The sequence below is a fragment of the Calypte anna genome, chromosome 5A (assembly GCF_003957555.1).
Source record: "Calypte anna isolate BGI_N300 chromosome 5A, bCalAnn1_v1.p, whole genome shotgun sequence".
NCBI classification, from domain to species: Eukaryota; Metazoa; Chordata; class Aves; order Apodiformes; family Trochilidae; genus Calypte; species Calypte anna.
The window spans coordinates 36,624,810-36,646,412 of NC_044251.1; the positions used below are offsets into that span (position 1 = coordinate 36,624,810).

Sequence of the window (21,603 nt, forward strand, 5' to 3'; positions counted from 1 at the left end):
GTGACCAGCTCTCAAACTGCCCTTGAACTAATTTTCTAAATTAAAATACTCAGAGGGTTTTGGTCATATCAACACAGGAGGAGTGCAGCTCATGAGAGCAAATTATTTATTTCTTCCATAAATACAGGGGAAACAGTAGATAGTTTTTTAAAATACAATAGCCAGATTAACAAAATTAATTGTACTTTTTTTGAAAAACCAACCAAAAAGCCACCAAACATCAAGGCATCAAGTAAAGAAAATAATACAAATTTTTGTGATACTTAGCAACAATATCTACAAGCACTCTTGTGCTGGCCGCTATACGTACAAATACACTTTAGAAAAAGTAAAAAGGCGGAAAATTATTTAGCCAGCCAGCTAAAGAAACGCGAGGACGAGGGTTGCAGGAACCCTGTTGCCGAGAAGCAAGCCACTCCTCCCCGCCTCTCCATGCGGCGCAGAAGGAACCCGCGGGCCGTGCCTGAGGCGGTTCGGTCCCTCAGGCGGCCCCGCAGCCTCCCGCAGAGCCAGACCGGCCCCAGGGTCCTCCGGCCCACAGCCCTCCCCGGAAAGGGGGCTCTGAGCCCCCCTTAAGAGGGCCCAGTGCATCAGGAGCGGGAATTTACCTCCGCATTAGCAGGGTTTTACCTCAGCACTGCCGGGTTTTTTACCTCAGCTGATGGGCTTCGCTCTGGCGGCGGCCGCCGTTCGTCCACCTCGCCCCCAGCGGAACGAGAAAGGCGCAGGCGATGACGAGCCGTCCGCCACCGTTACCGCGAACCCCCTCGTCCGCCGCCACCGCCTCCTCCTTCCCCCGGCAGCACTCCCCTTTCCCGGCTGTCCCGGCGGCGGCGGCGGGCGCCAATGAGGCGGCGCGTCCCGGCGGCAGGCTCCAGTGGGCGGGTGCGGGGGGCGGGACGCGGGCCGGGGGGGGGCGGTGGCAGCAGGCTCGGTTGTGAGTGAGTGTGTGTGTGTGAGTGAGTGCCATGGCCGGAGCCCGCTGAGAGTGACAATAGGAGCGAGCCGGAGCGCGACCCCGACGCCCACCGGGACCCCCTCTCTCACCTGAGCCAGACGCCGGCGGAAGAGGCCTTCCCTCCCGTCGCAGCATCGCCGCGCAGCCCTCCCGGCCTGTCCCCCCCCCTTCTCCCGGCCGCCCGCACCGCGCCCGCCGCTCCCCCTCGGCTCGGCCCGCACTCGGCTCCCCCCGCGCCCCCCCCTGTTTTTCCCCCCCCCGCCTCCTCAGGGCCCCTCCGCAGGGCTCCGCCGGGAATGTGAGTGAGGCAGCAGCCATCGCAGGCAGGGGGCCGCGCCGAGTGCATGGGACTGAGCGGAGCCCGAGCAGCCGCCCGCTCCTGAACCCGCCGCCAACGCCGCCCTGCGCTGGGGAGGCCGCCAACGCCGCCGAGGCCTACAGGCTCCTGCGCCGCCGCCGCCGCGGCAGGACCGAGCCCGGCGCGTACCACCCTCGGGCCGCCGCCGCCAGGCATCGGCCGCGTTCCGCCAAGCCCGGCTCAGGCCGCCGCCGCTTCCCTCCCGTCTCCGGCTTCACTACCAGGAGGGTCAAGGTAACTCCATCCCCTCCGCGCCGGCCCGCGGGGGAGCGGCGAGGCGGCGGCGGTGCGGGGAGGAGGCGCGGGCGGGCCGAGGCGTGAGGAGGGGAGGGGAGGGGGGGTTGGTTTAGCCGGGCGGCGGTGAGGAGGCGCGGGGGGCTGCGGGGAGGACATGTTCCAGCTGCGGTGCTCCGCGGCTGCCTTCTGGAAATGACAGCCGATAGCAGCAGGCGGGAGGCAGCTAATTACACCTCTGCTTCCCCGAGCGCCGAGCAAGCCTCTGGCTCCCTTCCCCGGTGAGATCCGTCGGTATTTTCACGTCCACTCGCTTCGCCGTGGATTACACCCGCCCTCCCCCCCCCTCCTTCCCCTCCTTCCCCTCCTTCCTCCAGGCACCAGCAGATCTGATGTGCGTGGCTTCGTATTTACCAAAAATATTTAGAGAATAAAATAAGATCCCCGGCTGAAAGAAACGAGAAGCAGTGGTTGGGGTTGCCTCTCGCACACAATAAATAATCTCGGGTTTTTGCTCCCCCCCCCCCACCCCTCTCCTCACTCGTCGGAACGGTGTGGTTCACTGTGATAGTGCATGCAGAGGAGCCAATGTTCATTCGGAGGGATGAAAAAAAGATCAGTGTTTACTGTAAGGTTGTTAGGTTGGATGTGGTCTTGTTGAATTAGAATTAGATTTTAATAATTTATAAAGCAGGTTAGGAAAGCTGTTACTAAATTTACAGCGGAGAAGTGTCAGTAAAGGTTCTTGCTGACACAATGATCCTGCAGTTCAAGTGATCTACTTTAGCCCCTCTCCATTATTATTATTATTTTCATTATTCGGTAATGTAATTTTGAGAGAGTATGTAAACGTTTCTGCAGAAATGGTTACACTTTGATAGGGCACGTGATGGGGAGGTGAATCTTCCTTATGAGATGACATAAGGCAAACCAGTTGAGGTTTTAAGAATATATTTTTGCCTATATTTCCAGAATTTAGTTTATGTAACAGGTAAGTTCGTGTTTGTATGGGTTTTTTGGTGGACTGTTGAAACCTTAGAAATGGGTTGCTTAAGTACTGGCCATTCTATTTCAGTTTATCTGACTTTTTTATTTATTAATCTTGGCTGGGGCCTGAATGCCCTGGTGATGCATTTCTTTCCCCTCCGATGATAAACAACCCAGTTTAAGGCACAGGTTCGTGTTGCTGATAGTGTATTATAATTAGAAATCATAAGTTGGTACTGAAAGAATACCTGAGGAGAAATGAAAAAGATGGAAAAAGATTTTTCCATTATTGTAATGCCAGCTGCACAGTTCAGCTTGCTACATATGCTTCCTTGAAGAAGCTGTGGACTTTATACTTCCATTTTTGATCAATTTAGTGCGTGTGTATGTAGTTTTGCATTAAATAATTCTTACCTTTTGGGACTGGTTTACACCGTTAGAATAAATCATACTTTATAAAGCTTCTCTTACAAAAGATAAGTCTGAATAATATCTGTTTCAATTGATTTAATAATTTATGAAGCATATGAGCAACCACATATTTTAATAAAATAAGTACCCCAAAGTGTTCTCTATATTGTGGAATCAACTTCTTTTAGCATACGAGTCACTTTGGTAATTGAAGTCAACAGACATTGAGGATGAGTAATGCTTTCCAAGGACATGTTCTAAGACCCTGATCCTGCAAGTGCTTATGCCCGATGCTTAACTTTGCAGGAGTGTCAACCCTTACCCAAATCAGCAGAGCTGCTGTCATTAATGGTTATGTTTTTAATGCAGATCTGTTGGTTTTAATAGAGGTGCACAGGTTGGTGGAAGTTAACTGTGTACAGAGCAACTTGAACTGTGTAGGCCTGAATTCCTCCTATCTCCTTTCCCTGAAGTATTACTCATGTATTTCACCAAGAAGTGATGAGACTTCTTAAGAGACAGGACAAGACTGGTAAATATAGTAGCTGGATGGATTAATTACCTGTTCAAATGTTTCCTTTTGGCATTTCTTAATAGAATGGGATGAGCAACAGGAGTACTACAAAGGCAAGTTTTATTGGAAGGGGCAATGCTTATTTCTTAGACCAGCTGATAGAGTTGGGAAAAAAACTTTTGCTTGCAGAAACATTTCTTGGCTCTCTGCCTGTCCCTGCAAACCTTGTCTGGCTTATGCCCTTAAAACAGTTATGGCTACCACACTGTAGTATTCAAATGCCAGAACATGGAATAACTATGTGTAAAGAAACTCAAAAGAAAATAACTGAGTATTCCTGAAATGGGAAAGAAAGAATTAATGTGTAAAATTTATTAGTGAAATTGTGAAGCATAGCAATACTTTTTTTGCTGTAGTTTTTTACATTTATAGGAAGTCTGGTATGTAGATGTGGCAAATAAACTTAATTTTTCTTCTATTTTTTGGTCCTATCCATATCGATTACTTTAAGTCTAAAAAACCACATTTGTACCTTTTTGTATACCCATTCTTTAGCATGCATTCTGCCTTGCAGAATGAATGGAAATTCCTTCATCCCAAAGAACATACAGTTTAAAGCCACAACCCTATGTGGAGTTCACAGATGCATGAAGTTCTGTTGGAGTAATGTTGTCAGCATTAGGGCTGAATTTTTCCTATTGCAGGATTTTTGGCAAATGGGAGACATGGTTAAAAAAAAGTGGTTGATGAGAATTATCACACAGTTCTTTTAAAAAAAGTGGTTGATGAGAATTATCACACAGTTCTTTTAAAAAAAGTGGTTGATGAGAATTATCACACAGTTCTTTTAAATTTATGCCATGCAATTTCTATATACACTGGTGGGTTAGCTCTTAACAGCCTATCTGGGCGAGTTGTTAGCAGGAGAGTGGTGCAAAAAGTGGAAGATTTTTGGGAAATTTGGGTTAATCTTTACCCATTTCATCCCCTTTGAATATGCTTGTAACTTTTTTTCTTTCCTTCAGTAGGGATATGTCCTCAGCACCAACTACTCCTCCATCAGTGGATAAAGTAGACGGATTTTCTCGGAAGTCCGTCAGAAAAGCGAGACAGAAGAGGTCACAAAGCTCCTCCCAGTTTAGGTCTCAGGGCAAGCCTATCGAGTTAACTCCCCTGCCTCTGCTAAAAGGTAAGCTTAAGAATTATTTTTAATATTTTTATTAAATTTATGAATTTTATTTTAATTATTTTTACTCTGCAGCTGGGTTCTAAACTCAACTTTTGCTAGTAATTGGAGGGAAAATTTGCCAGCAGTGAGAAACGTTTTGTGTCAGAAATTACATGCAGTTAAGCACTACAAAATATTTTATCTGTGGCTTGAGGGTGTGGTAATTGTTTGCAATACTTTTGAAAGTTTGAAATGTTAACGTTAACCCGTAGCATGACTTGAATTTTCAAGGCACTCAGGCTACGTGTGAGTATTTTAGTTTGTAAATCCTTAACAGTTGATTTAAATGAAAAAATAATTTTGGTGAAAGTAAATTGGCTTGTGAGCAGAGGGAAACTGGTTTTGTGTCTACAAACTGGGACAGTGGTGCCAAATGCAGCCCACAGGCATCTTTTGAATGCCCAACAACAAGGCATAAGTGGGGAGATGGGATGCCTTTTATTAGGATTTGTGTCTGGGTAACTCCCAGCTCCTAACTTCAGCTGGGTTTTGAAACTGAGAGGTCCCATGAGCTGCAGCTTCTCAAGAGGTAAGATGTCAATCAGGTCTTAGGCAAAACACTGCTGTTTGAGAACATGCATATTCCAGCTCCTATTGAGTTTTTACTGGTAGATTTAAACTCTAATGTGGGAAATAAAATTGTGATCCAGTGTACAACTCTTGAATAGATGCCAGTGTTTTCTTGATGTCTCAAATGCTTCCCCCAAATCCCAGTTGTCACTGAATTTCAATACAAATCCAGAGGTCAAATGCACCTCTCAGAATTGTGTCTTGTCTGGTGAGGAAGGGGGAGTTCCCTCACTCCTTCCAGGAGTGTTTCTTTTACACTGAATTCTTAAATGCTTTATTTAGTTTTGTGATTTCTGTTGGCATTCCAGTTTTTAAATTTTGGGTTACAAGTAGTAAAAATAAACGTGGTTGGTGCTGATAATTCTGGAAAATAGCAAGATTAATAGAAGTAATACTATGTCTGTCCATTTTTACTTTGTGGCCAAGTATATATCCAACATTCCTTCCTTTACCTCTTTGATAAATTTCTTAATGAGAGTATTGAAATATGCAGTAACTGTGTAGTTGCACTTTAGTTCTGGAATCTGCTTCTTCAGAAGAATAGAGAAACTGCAAAAAAAATAATTGCACACCTCAAGTCTTCTTATTTAAACTGTGGTTCTGGGATTAGCCTTAGAGGAGTTGTTAATAAAATATTTGGGCCTTCTTTCTGTGGGATAGCTGTAAGAATTCACAAATGGCCACATTGGCTCAAAAGAAAGGTCCATTTAGCCCTTCAGCTCTGCACTGTGCCTGGCCAGGGCTGACTTGGAAGCATAGGGGAGAGCAGAATACCCAGGGGTCTGGAGTGATGCTCTCTGCCAGAGTGCTCCTCCTCTCTTTCAGCCTTTCTCAATTTGGGGTCTGCCAGTGCCTATAGTTTGGACTTTGTAGTCTGCAATGAGTATTGTTTTATGGATTTTTCTTGGGTTGTTTTGGTTTTTTTGTTGGTTTTTTTTTTGGGGGGTGTTTGTTGTTTTTTTGGGGGTTGTTTTGTTTTTTTTGTGACAGGATGATAGAGAACAAAAGCTCCTTTAAAATGTATTTCAAGTCCAGTTTTGTAGTTTTGCAGGTTGTTTTTGAAATACAGGACATTTCTTTTGAAGTAAACTTCAGAAGGTGATTGGAGTTTGTCCTTTGGCTTGAATGGCTACATTACAGGAAAACATAGAGATCTGTATTTGTATAAATGAAGAAATCAATGTTGCAGTTATTTCATTTTATTGTATAGTCCCACTTAAGGAATAAAGTAAATGTTAAGGAATAAATGTTGCCTTTGTCTGAGGACCTGGTCTTGCAGGAACACAGGCATATGCAGGTACTTAATTTGACTGCTATAGCTAGGCCTGTGGATTGAGATATAAAACTATAATAAGATAAAACAAACAGATGGGGAGCAGAGTGTTGGTGAGACATTTATGATTAGTGTCATAATGAGTTAGTGGTCCAGCTTCAAATTAAGGATTTGATCCTTTGAGTTAGTTTTCCCTCTTTGACTTAATGCGGATTCCCAGTGGCACAGGGAGAGACCTGTGCAGATTAATTTGCAGGATTTGGGCCCAACCACCTCTGAAAGAGCATGGTATTGGTCCCTGCTGAAGGGGACCCGTGGTACTGTTTGGAAATATTCTTGACCTACATTAATATTTGTAACATTCAGGATTACTAAACTTGAAAGAAAGGAGGAAACAGTTTCTTCCTGCATTTTTCATACTTTTCTTGGGTAGTTGCCTAAAAGTCCTAACCTTTTGAACTCTTAGGTTTACACTTCTCTTCAAACAAGTGATGAATCCTATTACTTCAATCTGGTTAATCATATGATTTACAATTTTATCCTTATTGTTTGGGTCTTTCAAACCAAAACAGAGATTTCAGCAAAGTAGGTTTTTTTATGCCTCAGAAAAATGAAATCAGTCTGGAGATCTACAGTTGTAAGTTGAAATAAACTTGTTTTGGGTATATTTCAAGTTTAATTAGACCTTTCAGAAATATCTGAGTACAGGAAATTTTGAGAGGACAGCCATCAAATTCAACTTAGACATATTTCATATTTGTGATGGAAGGGGCTTTGCTGACTTCAACATACATGGTGTGCTCCCTTCTTTTTTTATAGCTATATTGCATATTGACATTTGCAGGCTGCCTTCTCTCAAAAGCACTTTTATGGACTTAGTGTCTTCTTTGATTACAAGAATAATGTATTCAGAAAGCTAGATAAATGCTTAGTCCATTCTTTTAAAGTTTTTGTACTGTGCCTGTCACCATAATGGTTTGAGCACCTTCCAGTACTGTATTAAGTGACACGACTACACATCTGTCACATCTTATCTGCTCTCATTCCTTTCCCTAGGGGCAGAATCATATGTAGTGAAATGGCTTGTTTTGGTAGTGTTTTAATGTAGTCTGATGCTTTCTGTGAACATGCATGTCTGTATTGCACAAACAGATAGATAAATCAGATTGTTGTTGTTCTTTTGGTAATAAAAATGGTTCAGGAAGGAAAAACAGAGGAAACAATATGTTTTGGTGCTGTGTAGAAGTCTGAAGGATAACCTGCAATCTGGGAAATACAATAAAACTTGTAAATTTCAGTATTGCTTGTTCCAGAAAAAAAAGGTATAGAGAAACTAACCTGTTAGTGTTGTGGTTTTTAATTTATTTTAAAATAATTAAATTCACATATATATATATGTTTTAAGTAACAGAAGTGTGTGTCATATCGTTCTGTAAACAAATATTTAATGTAGTTAGAAAGTAAGATGTATCTTCTGAGGCTCTGTTATGCTGAGTTTAGGCTTTCAAAAGCCACAAGCCATACACCTGCCCTGTTTGCCTAGAGTAAAAACTTAACTTTTCTGATAATTGTATTTTTATTTATTGACCTTTCGCTAAATCTAGGTTGGAGTTACCTTCTTCACTAACATGCAATGTAACACTTCTAAGCCCAGCCTTTTCTCCTTTGTTTCATGTGTAGATGAATGGGAGAAGCGAATATGGGAGTTGTGATACATTTGTCCTGCTTTTTCAATACATGTATTCCTGTATATGTTTCAGTTTTATATCTATTTTTAAAAGTTAGCATGCTCCTGTCTGGTGTATCCTGCAGCAGGTTGTGGCTTTTCATTTTGACTTTACACTCAAAGAGGCTATTGGTATGGTGAAGGCTGGCAGGTGTCCTAGATAACTGGTTGGTGGCAGAACCTTTTCTGGGCATAAATACTTCCACCTCTGTGCTTTACTCAAGCTCAGCCTGAGTTTGTTAACCAAGTTTGTGACATGTTTCAAGTCATGCTTGTAGCAGAAGAGAAGATAGTGTGTGCCTTGGATAGGTGTATCATTATTTGGAGGGTTATTTTACTTTCATTTTGTGTATGTACTGTTTGTACTTGGAATTCTCTAGATGTTGAGTGGTAGGAATGCAATGTTAGAAAGCATTTGATTGGAAAAAAAGTAGATTGTAGTACTGGACATATGAAAACAAAGCAATTTTTACCTGTAAAAAGGGAAGAGGAAGTTTTCTGCCAGTATCTGTGTGGTAGGGATTGTCCAGAGGATTAAGACATACATATAGATGACTGAAAAGATCACAGGCTTTATGAATACATGTTTAACATCTTGAAAAATTGGACAGAAAGCTTGCATGTAATTCTCACCATTCTTCCCATCCCCCTTGGCCTCATTAAAAATGCATGGTAGGTAAAGCAAACCATCCAAAAGTAAGACTGTTAAATTTTAAATGAACCTACCCCATTTTTGTGATTTCAAGGTGTGCATGCTTTTCCCTATCACCCTGCCACATTTTCCAATGATCTAATATGATTAGTGTGGTTTTCTAAAACTATTGTGTATTTTTGCTGAAAACATCTCAAAGTATGGTTTTTATTTGGAGATAATTTTTCTTCATTAAAATAGGCACTTAAACCAGTTGTTCTCTGTCAACAATACCTATTGCTTGCTACCTCAATATTAAAGAATTTGTTGAGCTTCTGATAATTTATCATACTGTTTCCATGGCATTAAAAAATTGCTGTAGTGGCAACAAAAGAGCATTGCAAAGTCAGAAAGGGAAAATCTCTTTATACTTGCTGTTTGCTTTTGATAATATATTATTTCCCTACAGTTTAGATTTCATTATAAGTTTTTCTAGTGAATCCTATCTACAGGTCAGATGCTGAAGTTTCTGAATAGTAAAATTTTCTGACAACTCCAAAAGACTTTTGGCTAAGTGAGAACTGCAAGGTGTGCATCTCCTTTTACAAATACATATTTTTAAACAAATTTCCTTTATCATAACAAGCCTGGCTTTTTTCAAACTAGAAGTATGGGAAATAGTGATGATTTGAGTTGTAGAAGAAGAAAGATACAACTCCTATTCTCTGTTGGCTTCTTGTCTTTTCTGTGTTGTTCTCCATTTGTGAAATTTAGAATGCTTTACAGATATCAATAAACTGTTAACAACATACCTAAGATAGTTACTTTCTCCTACTTTATAAACAGTAGTTTAGGATTTTACTGGTTATGACTTTTCAAAATAAAATTTTGCTTTATTTTCATAAATGGAATTTGATGCCAGAACTCTAAATTCATTGCATGAAAGCAGTGCTCAAACTTGCTTTGTGCTGTTCACCATCATCAATGGTGAATTAGACTTCAGTTCTGGGACTACTTTTAGGAATATTGTGCCTATTTTGGCTGAAATAAATCTGGATGTAATGGGTCATCTCTGTGTCAGATTTGGAAACAGAGCCACAATCCCAAGAGGGACAAGGAAGGACAAAGCCTATGTATTATTTTTTCTTAAGATGTGTTGTATTATTTATTTTTTTTAAGATGTGTGAGGTTCTCATCATACACAATTCCTCACTTTTTCTTGTCCTCTAGGAATTTCTGTTTTGAGTGTAGACTTAACTTTCTTTTTAATTTCTTTCAGCATGTGGTGGTTGTAGAGTAAATCTCTGATAATTGTAAAGGTTTCTGGTTCTTTCTAACAAATGGTTGATGGTGTTTGGAAAGGGCCATCTACTCATTACATTGTTTTTTAAATTCTCTCTAATTGTTATTGTCTCCTGCATTTGGAATGTAATTTTGTAGAGTTAATGTTTGTAAGAATTGGGCTGACTTGAAGTTACGATCACAATAAAATAATATCTTCTTAACAGTCTATTAGTGATATGCACTTGGTGAGAAATTCTGTCAGCTTAGCCCTGATCTTCTAATGTTTCTGCTCAGATGTCTTTATTTCTAAGTCTCTTTGGGTCTGGTGATTTTCCTATAGCCACAGTGGTAGTGTTTTTTTTTGTTTGTTGGGGTTTTTTGTTTTGTTCTAAACCTGAACTCTTAGTGTAAATTTTTTACTTACTGAACTTCTCAGTCTGTCTTCTGGATGTGCTAAGCAATGATCATTCCCACCTCTCCTTTTCTTTTTTCTTGTATTTTTCTTTACAGTGAAGTAATTTGTAATCACCGTGTAAAATATTTCTGTATCCTTCATAAGATTGAGTCTAACATCTTGATAATTTTCTGCAGTTACATTTAGACTCTACCATAATCAGAAACTTCAGTTTTCAGTCTGTATTTGTGAAGTATGTCTCTGTAATATGTTGCCCAAAGCTAGGTATTCTCTAATAATATTAGAATTTTCTTTTTTGTGTCCAAGTATCACCCTATGGGTCTATAATAGAACCTCCTGTTTCTGTAATAAGCACCTCCTTTATATTCCTTTCCCAAAGTACATTTAAAAAATATAACTTATGGTTTAGCCATGCAATTATTTCTGTACAGTATACATGATTGTTGAAGTATAGTGCTGCCTTTATAATGGATTACAATATGGAGCTTTACTCTTGTGAAAGGTCCATTTTCCCTATCTCAGGAATTATGTGTGTGTTTATAAAGACTGTGTTTGTGTATATTAAATGTTTATAGTATTTATCTGTGTATATAAATAAGTTGTATTTAATGCCATATATAAAGTTCAGGTTTTGAGCTTATTTGATTTTCTGTTATGCTTTTAAAATGCAATACTTAAAATGGGGAACTGCTGCTGTGCATTGGTAAAGCTTTGTAGTAAGGACTCAGTCCCTTGGCATTCATCTGTTGTAAGCTACTGCCTGCCTGAGAAAAGAGCACTTTCATTTATGCTTTCTGGGGAGTGGGAGGAGGACAGAAAACCTATTTTTAGATTCAGGGTAACTTCCTTTCACCTACAGCTTTTTCATTCATACTGTTTCTTTCACTCAATCAGGCAAAAATCCTTAGAAGTGACAAAGAGGACTCTCTGAGTTCAATGAGTTCTGGTAAAGTTGGGCATTTTTGGATTATTGGTGGGTCTGTGTAATGGTAACTGTCTAATTCACAAATATCAGCAAATGGGTGCCCATTACTTCCTAAAAAGTTAAGGAAAATCTTAGAAAAATACTAGTCTTCTTTTATAAGGATATAGAAAGTTTGGAACCTTGCTGGTTGTGTCAGTCCATTGCAGGTGCAGTTGTGTGAGGGATTTTTTTTCTGGTGGCAGAGCTTCCTTCAGAAGTTCCCAAGCACACACCATGGTGCATTGCCTCTTGTTTGTGCTGAAACAAGCATCTGTTGGGACACAACATAAACCAGGTTGTTCAAAACATTTTACTTCTCCCCTTCCTCCTTTCAAAAAACAAACAAACCCCAAAACCCAACCAATAAAAAAAAAAAACCCGCAAAAAAATCCCCCAACCCCAGCCTTCATAATTTTAGTGATGTATTTGATCCTGTGTCCTCTCAAACAGTTAATTCAGCAGAACTGAAATGTGATGAACTTCTACATAGCTTCTGTATATGTAGTTTCCTGCTTTTTTTAAAAAAGAAATAATTGCTGCAGCAACAGTGTTAGGATTGTTATCAAGCATTCTTAAATGATAAAGCAGCTTTTCAAAGAGCCAGTGTAAAATACTTTTATGCACTTAGTGCATAATACTTTTATTGCACTTGATTGAAAAAATGGTCTGTTATGAGCGAAGTCTTGAAGAAGAGCTGCAGTTTTGATCAGGAGTAATAATGATTTACAATAATGGCAGCTTTTTCACCAGTAGGCTTTTTTAATCAGTAGTGATCTGTGTGTAATTTTGAAAAATACATTGTTATTTTCAATAACTCTAAGAATATATAAATTTTCAGTATCTTGTAGAACGTTTACTTTTAAGCCACAGTATGACTGCTACTAGCTTTGTTATATTAAGCTGTATGTGATACAATAATTTTATTCTAATACAATTTATCATGGTGTGATGTGTTCATGAATAATTTTTCTATAATAAATCATTATTATGCATTTATGCTCTTTATTAGTTTTTACAGTTTTTTTTTCCTTCCAATCTCTATAACAGGTTCTTAACTATGGTAGATTTTCCTTGCATATAAAGTTCATGGCCCTTTTCCTTGCATCTTCAAGAATCTGGGCTAAAGAAAGGACATGGTTGATATACCTGGTTAAATTGTCAGAAGGTGAGAAAGAGAGGGATCCTTTCTGGATAGCTCCCTAGAAGACATAGGAAAGAGATTGCTTTAAGGTCTGTTGAACACTGGACATGTTACTGGCTCATTTGGAACATCTGAGGAGCTTGTACAAGTAACTTCATGTTGGACTTATAACTGACCAAGTTAAAAGAGAGGTGGCAGCAAGCAGTTTGCTATTATGATTTGAAAAGCTGATGCATACTTAGGGTTTTTTAAAAGACTTCTATGAGTTTTAAAAGATGTTTCTGCTGCACAACATCAATTGCAGATTTAGCCCTCCTTGCTTGGTGGACATTTAGCAGAAGCTAAAGTAAATCAGCAGTGGTATCTCAGGGATGATGCATAAAAGTAAATGACTGTGTACCTACTGGTAAAAGTATGAATTTTAGGACTTGACTCCACAGTTGAAGAAAATGGTTTAGACTACACGGATACAGTAATTTTTACTCAGCAGAACTGGATACCTTCACAAAGAGTAAGGTTAAGCTGAAATTGTATGTTGTCTGGAGAAGTAGTTTACTGTTGGATTTTGGTTGGTTACCCATTTCATACTTTTCACAGTGAATAGTGACAAGGTATAAATGTTGTCTGTGTAATGGGTGGGGAGGTATTTTTTTATCATAAGGGTAAGAAGATCTGTCATTAGAATTGTTGTTCTTAGTGGGTTTCTAACTCTTTTTAGAGGAACATTAGAGAAAATGGTTAGTGTCACGAAGAAGAAGTAACTGTAGTTGGTTGTGCTCTGTAGTTTTCTGTGGGATTCCTGGAAGATTCTCAGAAAGTTTTAGTGATAACATTGTGGGAGATTTTTTTTTCACCGTGCTTGCAATATCTCCCTGATCTAAGCTGGCCTTTTGTTTGGGATTTCTGTGCCTCTTTGCATGTAATGAGTTATATTCAATATTATTGTGACTTGGCTTCTTTCTTGTGTGTGCATGTTGGATTTTCAAGTTTTAAAAAAGGTGGCAGTAAACTTGCTTGTTGCTTTCAAGATTTAATATGTTGCCATATGGATTAAATTGTAGAGGGAGACTGCTGGAAATTAAATTTCTCATTCTACATATCGATATTGGGGAAAAAAATCAGAAACTGAGGAAAGGTTGATTCCAGATTTTACGTCCAGAATTAAACATTTTTTTCCCTTGTATTTAGAAACAAAGGTGCAAAAGATGGTGATTACAGCTGAGACAGTGTTTGAAACACTGTAGAAAACATAACTTACTTGTTGAAAGCAGTGTTACCACGGGAGAGTAAACTTGGCAGCTGGTTATCTTTAATGTTTTCAAATAACAGTTTTGGGATAGCTTTTTGAAGCTGAGGTGGTACTGTGTTACTAGTCATCACAGGTCTCCTTCATTTCCCTGTATTCCACACAGTCCATACTTCTTTGCTTGTTCTTCATCACTGTCTTCCTTACTCCTACTTTTTAGTTCAACTCCTGATGGATACAATTCACTTATTTTTCCACAAGAGGGTGATAAAAATCACTCGTGCACCTGAAAACAAGCACTCCAGGTGAAGTGGGTTGCAGAGGTTATTGAAAATCTCAATATACTAAAATTAGATATATTTATAAAGTTAAAAGTAGTCTGTTCATCTTCTTAAGCTACAGAGGTTCTTAAATTACAGAGGTTGTTTGTCTGCACTTCTGGAGACAAGACTAGACCTGTCAGGATGGAGATCCACCCTATGAGGAGCATGCCAGCTCCATCCTGACAGTCTTGCCTTTCTGTTATCTTGCAGTAAGTTTTCTTGTGCTTTCTTCTCCATTCACTCCCTTGACTTTATTTTCTTTTTTCCCCTCCTGCTTATTATTAGAAGAAACAGAACCTCCCTTACCACCAGTGCGAAGAAACTGCAATGGCTGAAATTTCTTCTCATCTTTTAAAAGTGTGAAAAGGATGAAAAGGCAAGGCAAAGGGAGAGAGAAAATAGCCACTACTGTGATTTGCCTCTTATAGAGAGGATCTTAGTAGAGATCTGTATCTGCTTTTGGCAAAGCCTAGACCTTAACAGGTATCTTACTCAAGATTAAAAGCCCCTCTAGTTTCTTTTTTTAGGATTAGAAAGTATGGCAGAGAGATGTGGTTATTAGTCCCAAGAAGAGTAGCTCCAGAACTGTCTTCAGGGATGGAGATAGTGGCTAAAGTCCTGGCACCTGGTCTTGGCTATTGGAAAAGCAGTGCAGTTGTCTCAGGGTATGCTGGATGGCAAAGGTAAGGGAGAAGAACCATTAGGTATGTGGGGGAGGGCTGGGATGCTGGGCCTTTTAGATGCACTTTAAGAAAGAGACAGCATAATCAAAGTTGCTGTTAGCTTATATTTTGGGTACCATAAACTCAGAAAAATATCCATTGCTGTATAAAGCTTTAGAATATCACCTGAGCTGCCAGATTATGTCTTGTTAGCATGAGTAAAAAGCTGCAGTGAGTCCCTTTTATATTAGAGAAATGAGCATCTGGGATCAGTACTGTGGATTAGGCTCAAGGTAAGCAGTGAAAAGGCTCCTGGAAAAATTCTAGACACTTCATTTTCAGGCATTGGAATGGGCTGCCCAGGGAAGTAGTGGATTCTCCGTCCCTGGAGATATTTAAAAAGAGACTGGATGTGGCACTCAGTGCCATGGGCTGGGAACTGCAACGGTGGTTCAAGGGTTGGACTCGATGATCTCTGTGGTCCCTTCCAACCCAGCCAATTCTATGATTCTGTGATTCTATGACTGTGATCTTCTCATTGAAAAATACTTGATTGGGAAGAAACCTTTGACACTGTCCTGCACTTACAAGTATTTTTCAAGCTAATGCTTTCTTCTTCTTATGAACAACAAAAACAGAAGCAGAAAGGGAAATGAAGTCAATCTTAACAACACATACCACTCTTTCATGAGCAACTTTAACTGTTCATTGTGATCATTCAAAAAGAGTCCTGGCAAACAAGAGAGAAACAGAATGCTTGAGGTTATGTTTACCCCATTCTTCCATAAACTGTGAAATTTCAGGCCATTGAGTGAAATTTTTCTTCCTAAATTTGAGGGGGAAAAATGCCTCATACAGCAAATAAATATTATGCAGTCTTTGAAGAAAAAGACAATGACAGGATCAGTGTTCTCAATATTTTGTTTCCTTCTGAAAGTGGGAAATTCCAAAGGCAGGAGAAATGTCTGTTCTTTCAGTGTCCTCTTGTCCCCAAACTCCTACATCCAGACTGTGCACAATCAAGTTCAAAAAAACAGCCTTTGGATCACCTTGCTTCTTGGGCAAGAAGGGCCAAGTTTAAGGTTGGTTCAGGTCTCTAAATCTCAACTGGAACAGTTATTTCCAACTAAGACACTTGAGGGGCACATCCCTATCTCAAAGCAGCCCTGTACAAAAAAGAAAATAATAGCCATGAAACCAAAATAATTTTTGGAATTTCTTTGTATGCTTCTGAGCTGTTTCAGAAAGAATGCAAGAGAATGTAAGAGTTTCTAATTTATAGTAGCAGTGTAAAATTATTTTTCTTAAGTTCTCAGGATTTTCTCCTAGTGAATGCCACAGTATCTAAGAAACAGAAGTAAGTGGCTAGAAGCAGTCTTTGAATGGTCTGTAAGTACTTATTTCCTTCTTGGTAAGGAGCAATGATTGCTGTTGGAGAAACTTCCTTAATCAAGGATTTTGCATGGTGAAGGGTTGGCATGCACTTCAGAATAGATTCTGAGGTGACCTCCTTTGACATGAGTGCATTGTTGGTCTCCCCTTGTTTTGCACAGTTGATCCTTGCAGGAACAGGCATTGCACTACAACAAAAATTCAGGCAAATATCTTCAAAGTTATTTCACTTGTGGTGAAATGTGCCAAACCTTCATGGTCAATAAAAAGCAAATAGTTTGGAAATGAATGTATTCTCATGTTTATTTGGGTTTGGATGAGTATTACATGCCTGGATTGAGACCCCCTGTATTTCAAACATATCATTGTGGCACAACAATACAGTTGTTCCTTTTAGATAAAGCATTCAGTACTTGATAATATTTTTGCCCATGTAGTTTTTAATTTCTTGAGCAACTGGACTTATATCCAGAGCTGCAGCAAAGATAGTTGAATAGAGTGCCCACCCATGAGTGTTTTGAGAGGAGTCAGCTGGATGCAAGGGAAATAATTCAGCCTTCTCCCCCATCCTTAGGTTCAGTGACTAGACAGGCAGTGCCTCCCCCTCTTTTGAGCTCATGCTGTGTTGGTGGTTAATGCAGTTTTTCTGCATTGTTGTTTCCCAGGTTGCTTGTCCATATTGAATATCTATATTTGGGATTATTTTTCCCAGATGTATTAGTTGGTGTTTTTCCAAACTGAATTTCACTTTATTTTCTGGCCTTGTAAGGAATTTGCTTAAGCTCCTTTGTATTATTTCTGACTTTACTGCTACTCAAAGTTCCCTATTTAATATCCTCAGAAGATGCTATCTGTATGCTATTTTAATCATATAGATCGTTAAGGAAGTTATTAATGTCTGGACTAAATTGATTCTTGTATCTCTCTGGCACTTCTTTCCAGTTGGATACTTTGAGATTTTTATCCTTTTATTTCCAGACTTTTTGTCAGTACTGTATTTTGCTACCTCTTCTATCCAAATAAGCTGAAATAACTTTTAGACCGTAGGACTTCTGGAGAAAACAGAATTGTGATTCAGGCTGGAATAGAGTAAACTTTGTAATTCCAATCACAATCAAAATTGAAACTGTGTTACAATCATTGCACATATCTTTTCATATTGATTTCAGTGTGCTGTCTTTGTACTTTAATTTGTACAGTAGTAGTTCTTAAATGATAAATTATTAAGTAAATATTTTCCGAGTGGAATGTGCTTTCTATTTTTATATATCATCTTGAGAACAGAATGTGATTCCTTTCTGTAGGGTCAGCTATTTGAAATACTTGCCTGTGTTTTTTCGATCTGCATAATCTATAATCCTCAATATGTCTTTAATCTACTTTATCTCTTAGAGAACTGCATCTTTGGAATAGGGAAGAATGTGGTGTGATAGATAGAATTCAGGGCTTGAAAGTCTGGAAGATTAAATCCATTTCTGAAGTCAGTATTGATAGATATTGGCAAGTACCAGATTGAGGAAATGAGTACTTAAGAAAATGAAATGTTACTCATATTTTCATATGGAGTGAACAAACAGTAAGTAACAAAGAAGTTTTACAGTATTTCATATCTGGAATTATGGTAAAATTAAAGATGGAATTTACCATCTGGCTAATCTTAAACATCTGCTGCAGTGTTAAGGGAAAGGAATTTATTTATTTTAACAGTTAACATGTAAAGTCAAATCAAATTTAAAAATATTCACCTTCCTATGGATGACTAAGGTAGAAACAAGAGTGCATGTTGCCTGGCATTGAAGACTTGAGCTTGAGTGGATGCATTAACCTGGGACAGATTTAGGAGGGGTGTGTGTTTGCATGCACGTGTGTTTAGAAGTCTGTTCTTGAAAGAATGAGAGTGTCCCAGTATTGGTTAGGAGAGTTTTTCACAATTTGCTGTACTGGTTTTATTAAAGTTTGCACAGAGCTTCTGTTGCAACTGCTTCACTAGAACAATGGAGGAGAAAAACTTAAGAAGAAACTGCCTGTTGCCTGCATGTATTAACAGGCAAAAGGTGACCCTTCAACAAAATTACTGGTGCTGTGTGGGGGTTCCTATTTTGATGGATTTGATTGACTCTGCCTTTTTCAAGTAGGAGAATAAGGCAAGACCAATCATCAGCAATAAGCTGTTAAAATTTCAGATTTTTTTTTTAATTAACACCAAACAAACTTCATTTAAAACTAAGATTTTTTTCTGTAAAGGTCAGGTAGGGTACTTTATTAGGTGAATATCGAAGTGTTAAATGTAAACACAGCTTAGTTTTTTTTCCAAGTGTTGCTTTTGTATGTTTTGGTAACTGACAGCAATTGAAGATCGTTAAATAGAACAACTTGTCAAAGATCAGGTGTCATTGTTTGTCTAATACTAAGGTATTAGGTATCATTGTCAGGGGATGATAGATTTCTCATTGCACCTAATGACAAATAATCTGATCTTGCAAGGTCTTTGGGCTTGGGGGTGGGGATAGTGCCTGTGTTAAATGGTAGACTTGCACAGCAGTTTTTGTTAATGAAACCACACTACATAGCAGACCTGGCTTCAAACACCACCAGGACTGAATTGTTTATTTATTTGTTTTTAAAGTAGTTGGTGTTAAACAAATATTCCTTATGTTTTAGAAGATGAAGATCAGCAGAGTTTAGTAAACTTCACAAATGGTTTAAAACATGTAACACTGAAAACCCCACATTCTTTTAATGCTAAACAGAACGAACAAAGTTGGAGTGGAATTTGTAAAGCTTCTGAGGAACCTGCAAGGAGATGTAAATTGTGGGGAAGCTGTACTTGAGTACAGATAGTCTTAAAAAATACCAAAAAAACCCCCCCAAAACCCATGTATCATCGTCTTTGTCTGCTACTTGCCGTTAAAAATGACTCCATCTAAACTCAGCTAACAGGGAAGCACTGAAATGTCTGTTTTGTACCTGCATCTGCCATTGCAATAGCATCTTTGTGGCTGTTGGGATGGAGGGTCTGCCTTTTTCCCAATGAGGAAGTAAGTGGACATTTTAATTTTTTTCCCTTTGGACAATGAGAAGCTTTCTACCAGCTTCACTGCTTAAATTCATATTTCACTGCTTAAATTCATATTTTGCTTTCTGTGCTGCCATACCATTTTCAGTAAAAGAGCAGTTGCATGGAGACAAAGAGACTGCTGATTTAAGTCTCAATAGAGAAGTCTGTTAGGCTTCATCTGTGGGAGGATACTAAATGTAGCTAAGAGGTTGGCAGATGCTACCTGGACCAAAACTACTTGAAAATATTAGGCAGCTGTTTAGGAGGTTTGTCTAAAAACCATTTAACGACTTGAAGAATTGCTGGGAAAAATATAACAGAGGAGTTTGGTTTGAAAATGCATTTGTTGTCTGGATGTAATTTGCTGTTCATGTTAAGTAAAAAAAAGTAGAGTTCAGCTACAAATATTTTGCTAGTGTTGATGTCAGGGGGGAAAAAAATCCAACTCAAGCCCTGCTTTCACTTCCCACCTGTCTTACAATTTTTTGTAAATTATGCCAATTTATGCAACATTTTGGCATTTTCAAAGGCAGTAATTCTGTTTCTGATTATGTAAGTTAAGCTGGGAGCTGTGGTGTGTTGTCTTCTGAAGTTCTCAGAAAACTCAGGGTATCTGCTATCATTTTTTTCTAAGCTGGTAACACTGTGAAAATTTATCTAAAGGGTTTGTTTGCACTGAAACTGTTTTGAGCACTTCCAGGAGGCCAGAAGCAAGGTGGTGGGACAGGGCCTGAATTTCTGCTTGTGCTCCATGCATGGCCAAAGAGCAGAAGCTCTCTTCATCTGCACCGTCCTCATCCTTGCACTTGGCCTCCTCCAGGGGCTGGGAGCTGCTCTGGTTTCTCACCTTGTGTAAACGCTCTTGAGCCAAATCATTTCTGAGCTGTGAGATGCTGGGTGGGACAGGTGGCATGAGCCACCTCAGCATTTTTAGATTGTTTTTCCTTTTGGTGGGTGGGGAGATGAAGCAGTTGTGTGAAGCTGTTGTGCAGCATGCCTGAGAGTAGAGAAAAAGCCTGAGGAAGCCATCGCCCAGGACCGGGGCGGTTAATTTAAGCAGGGAGTGTGAAGTTCTAATTTATTTCTAAGTGCGGTTGCCCTTATGAGCTGTTCCATGGGGGGAGCTGATTACAGGATCTCTGTGCTGGGTCATTAAATGGTTAACAGCAGTGGAGATGTTTATGCTTCAGAAGCTGAGCTTTGCACACATGTGGTTCTAAGCGTTTCCGCTAGAACACATTTGATGCTTAACCTGGAAAATAGGCAAAAGAGGTGATTAATGTTTTGCATGTTTGAAATAGGTTTAATTTTGTGTGCTTGAAGCTTCTAGCAGGGGCTGTAGAAACCAGGGGGGTTAAAGAAAGTCTTTTGAGCATGTCCCACCCCATACTTCTTCACATAGAGCCACAAAGCAGTACTCAAATGAACAGGAATCTTTAGATCAATTTGAAATGGAAAATGCAGTTTTCTGTGGGCTAGTTATTCAAGAAATAATTGTTGCATCCAAGATTAACTAAAACCTGTGAGACTTCTGCAAAATTATCAGAAAGAAAACATACTTTTCTAAAGTGAGGCAGAGAAGCAGCAAGATCTTTTTCATGGTGTGTTGATTTATCTCTGCTACTAGTTCTGCTTCTGGTAGTGGTTTTCAACTTTCATAAAATGTTATTTGCTGCTTGCTTCCTATTTTATTTGTTCCATAACTATAAAGTATGCGGCTAACATTTCTGTACAGTTTAATAATTGTTCAATTTTTCTTTTAGAATTTCTAAAAATTTATTTCTGAAAGAGTGCATTTTTGCTCTAGTGAAATGGTTGTTTCAGAACTTCTCTAGTGGTCTCTTGCTGTTTGTCAGGAGTGGATTTTGTGCCCAGGATTTGCAGCTAAGTAACTGAAAGATTGAGCTAATCTTATTTTGAAATAAACACAAATGTTTCTATATTTTAATAGAAACAACTCCTGATTTTTAAAATTTATTTTATTTTAAAAGATCAGAAGCTTTTTTAGAAGTCTTAAGTAAAGGTAATGATGCAGCCTAGTGAAATTCAGGTGTGATCTAGACTGGAGCACTGTCACTTCATTGATTAATTTTCTGTGTGAAGTCCCTTCCTTCTCAGTCAGATTTTTTTTAAAGTAATAAAAATAAGAAATTAATTACTCCATTTAAAAAATTTATATAATGATAATTTATTATTTCATTACACGAACTTATTTTTTCTTCTTAGGA

At 39.2% G+C, this 21,603-nt stretch overlaps 1 protein-coding gene across 4 annotated transcripts in view; it reads left to right on the forward strand.

Moving 5' to 3' along the window:
- The first annotated feature begins 900 nt into the window (after positions 1-900).
- PPP2R5E (protein phosphatase 2 regulatory subunit B'epsilon) overlaps positions 901-21,603 on the forward strand; it is a 73,326-nt gene continuing 52,623 nt past the window's right edge. For 3 of the 4 annotated variants that reach the window (XM_030451573.1, XM_030451571.1, XM_030451574.1), the window contains exons 1-2: positions 901-1,550; positions 4,488-4,651. In XM_030451573.1, the coding sequence (XP_030307433.1) occupies positions 4,495-4,651 (157 nt within the window). In that variant the 5' untranslated portion in view covers positions 901-1,550; positions 4,488-4,494. The remainder of the gene's footprint in view (positions 1,551-4,487; positions 4,652-21,603) is intronic. The other variant, XM_030451572.1, reaches the window with a different exon arrangement.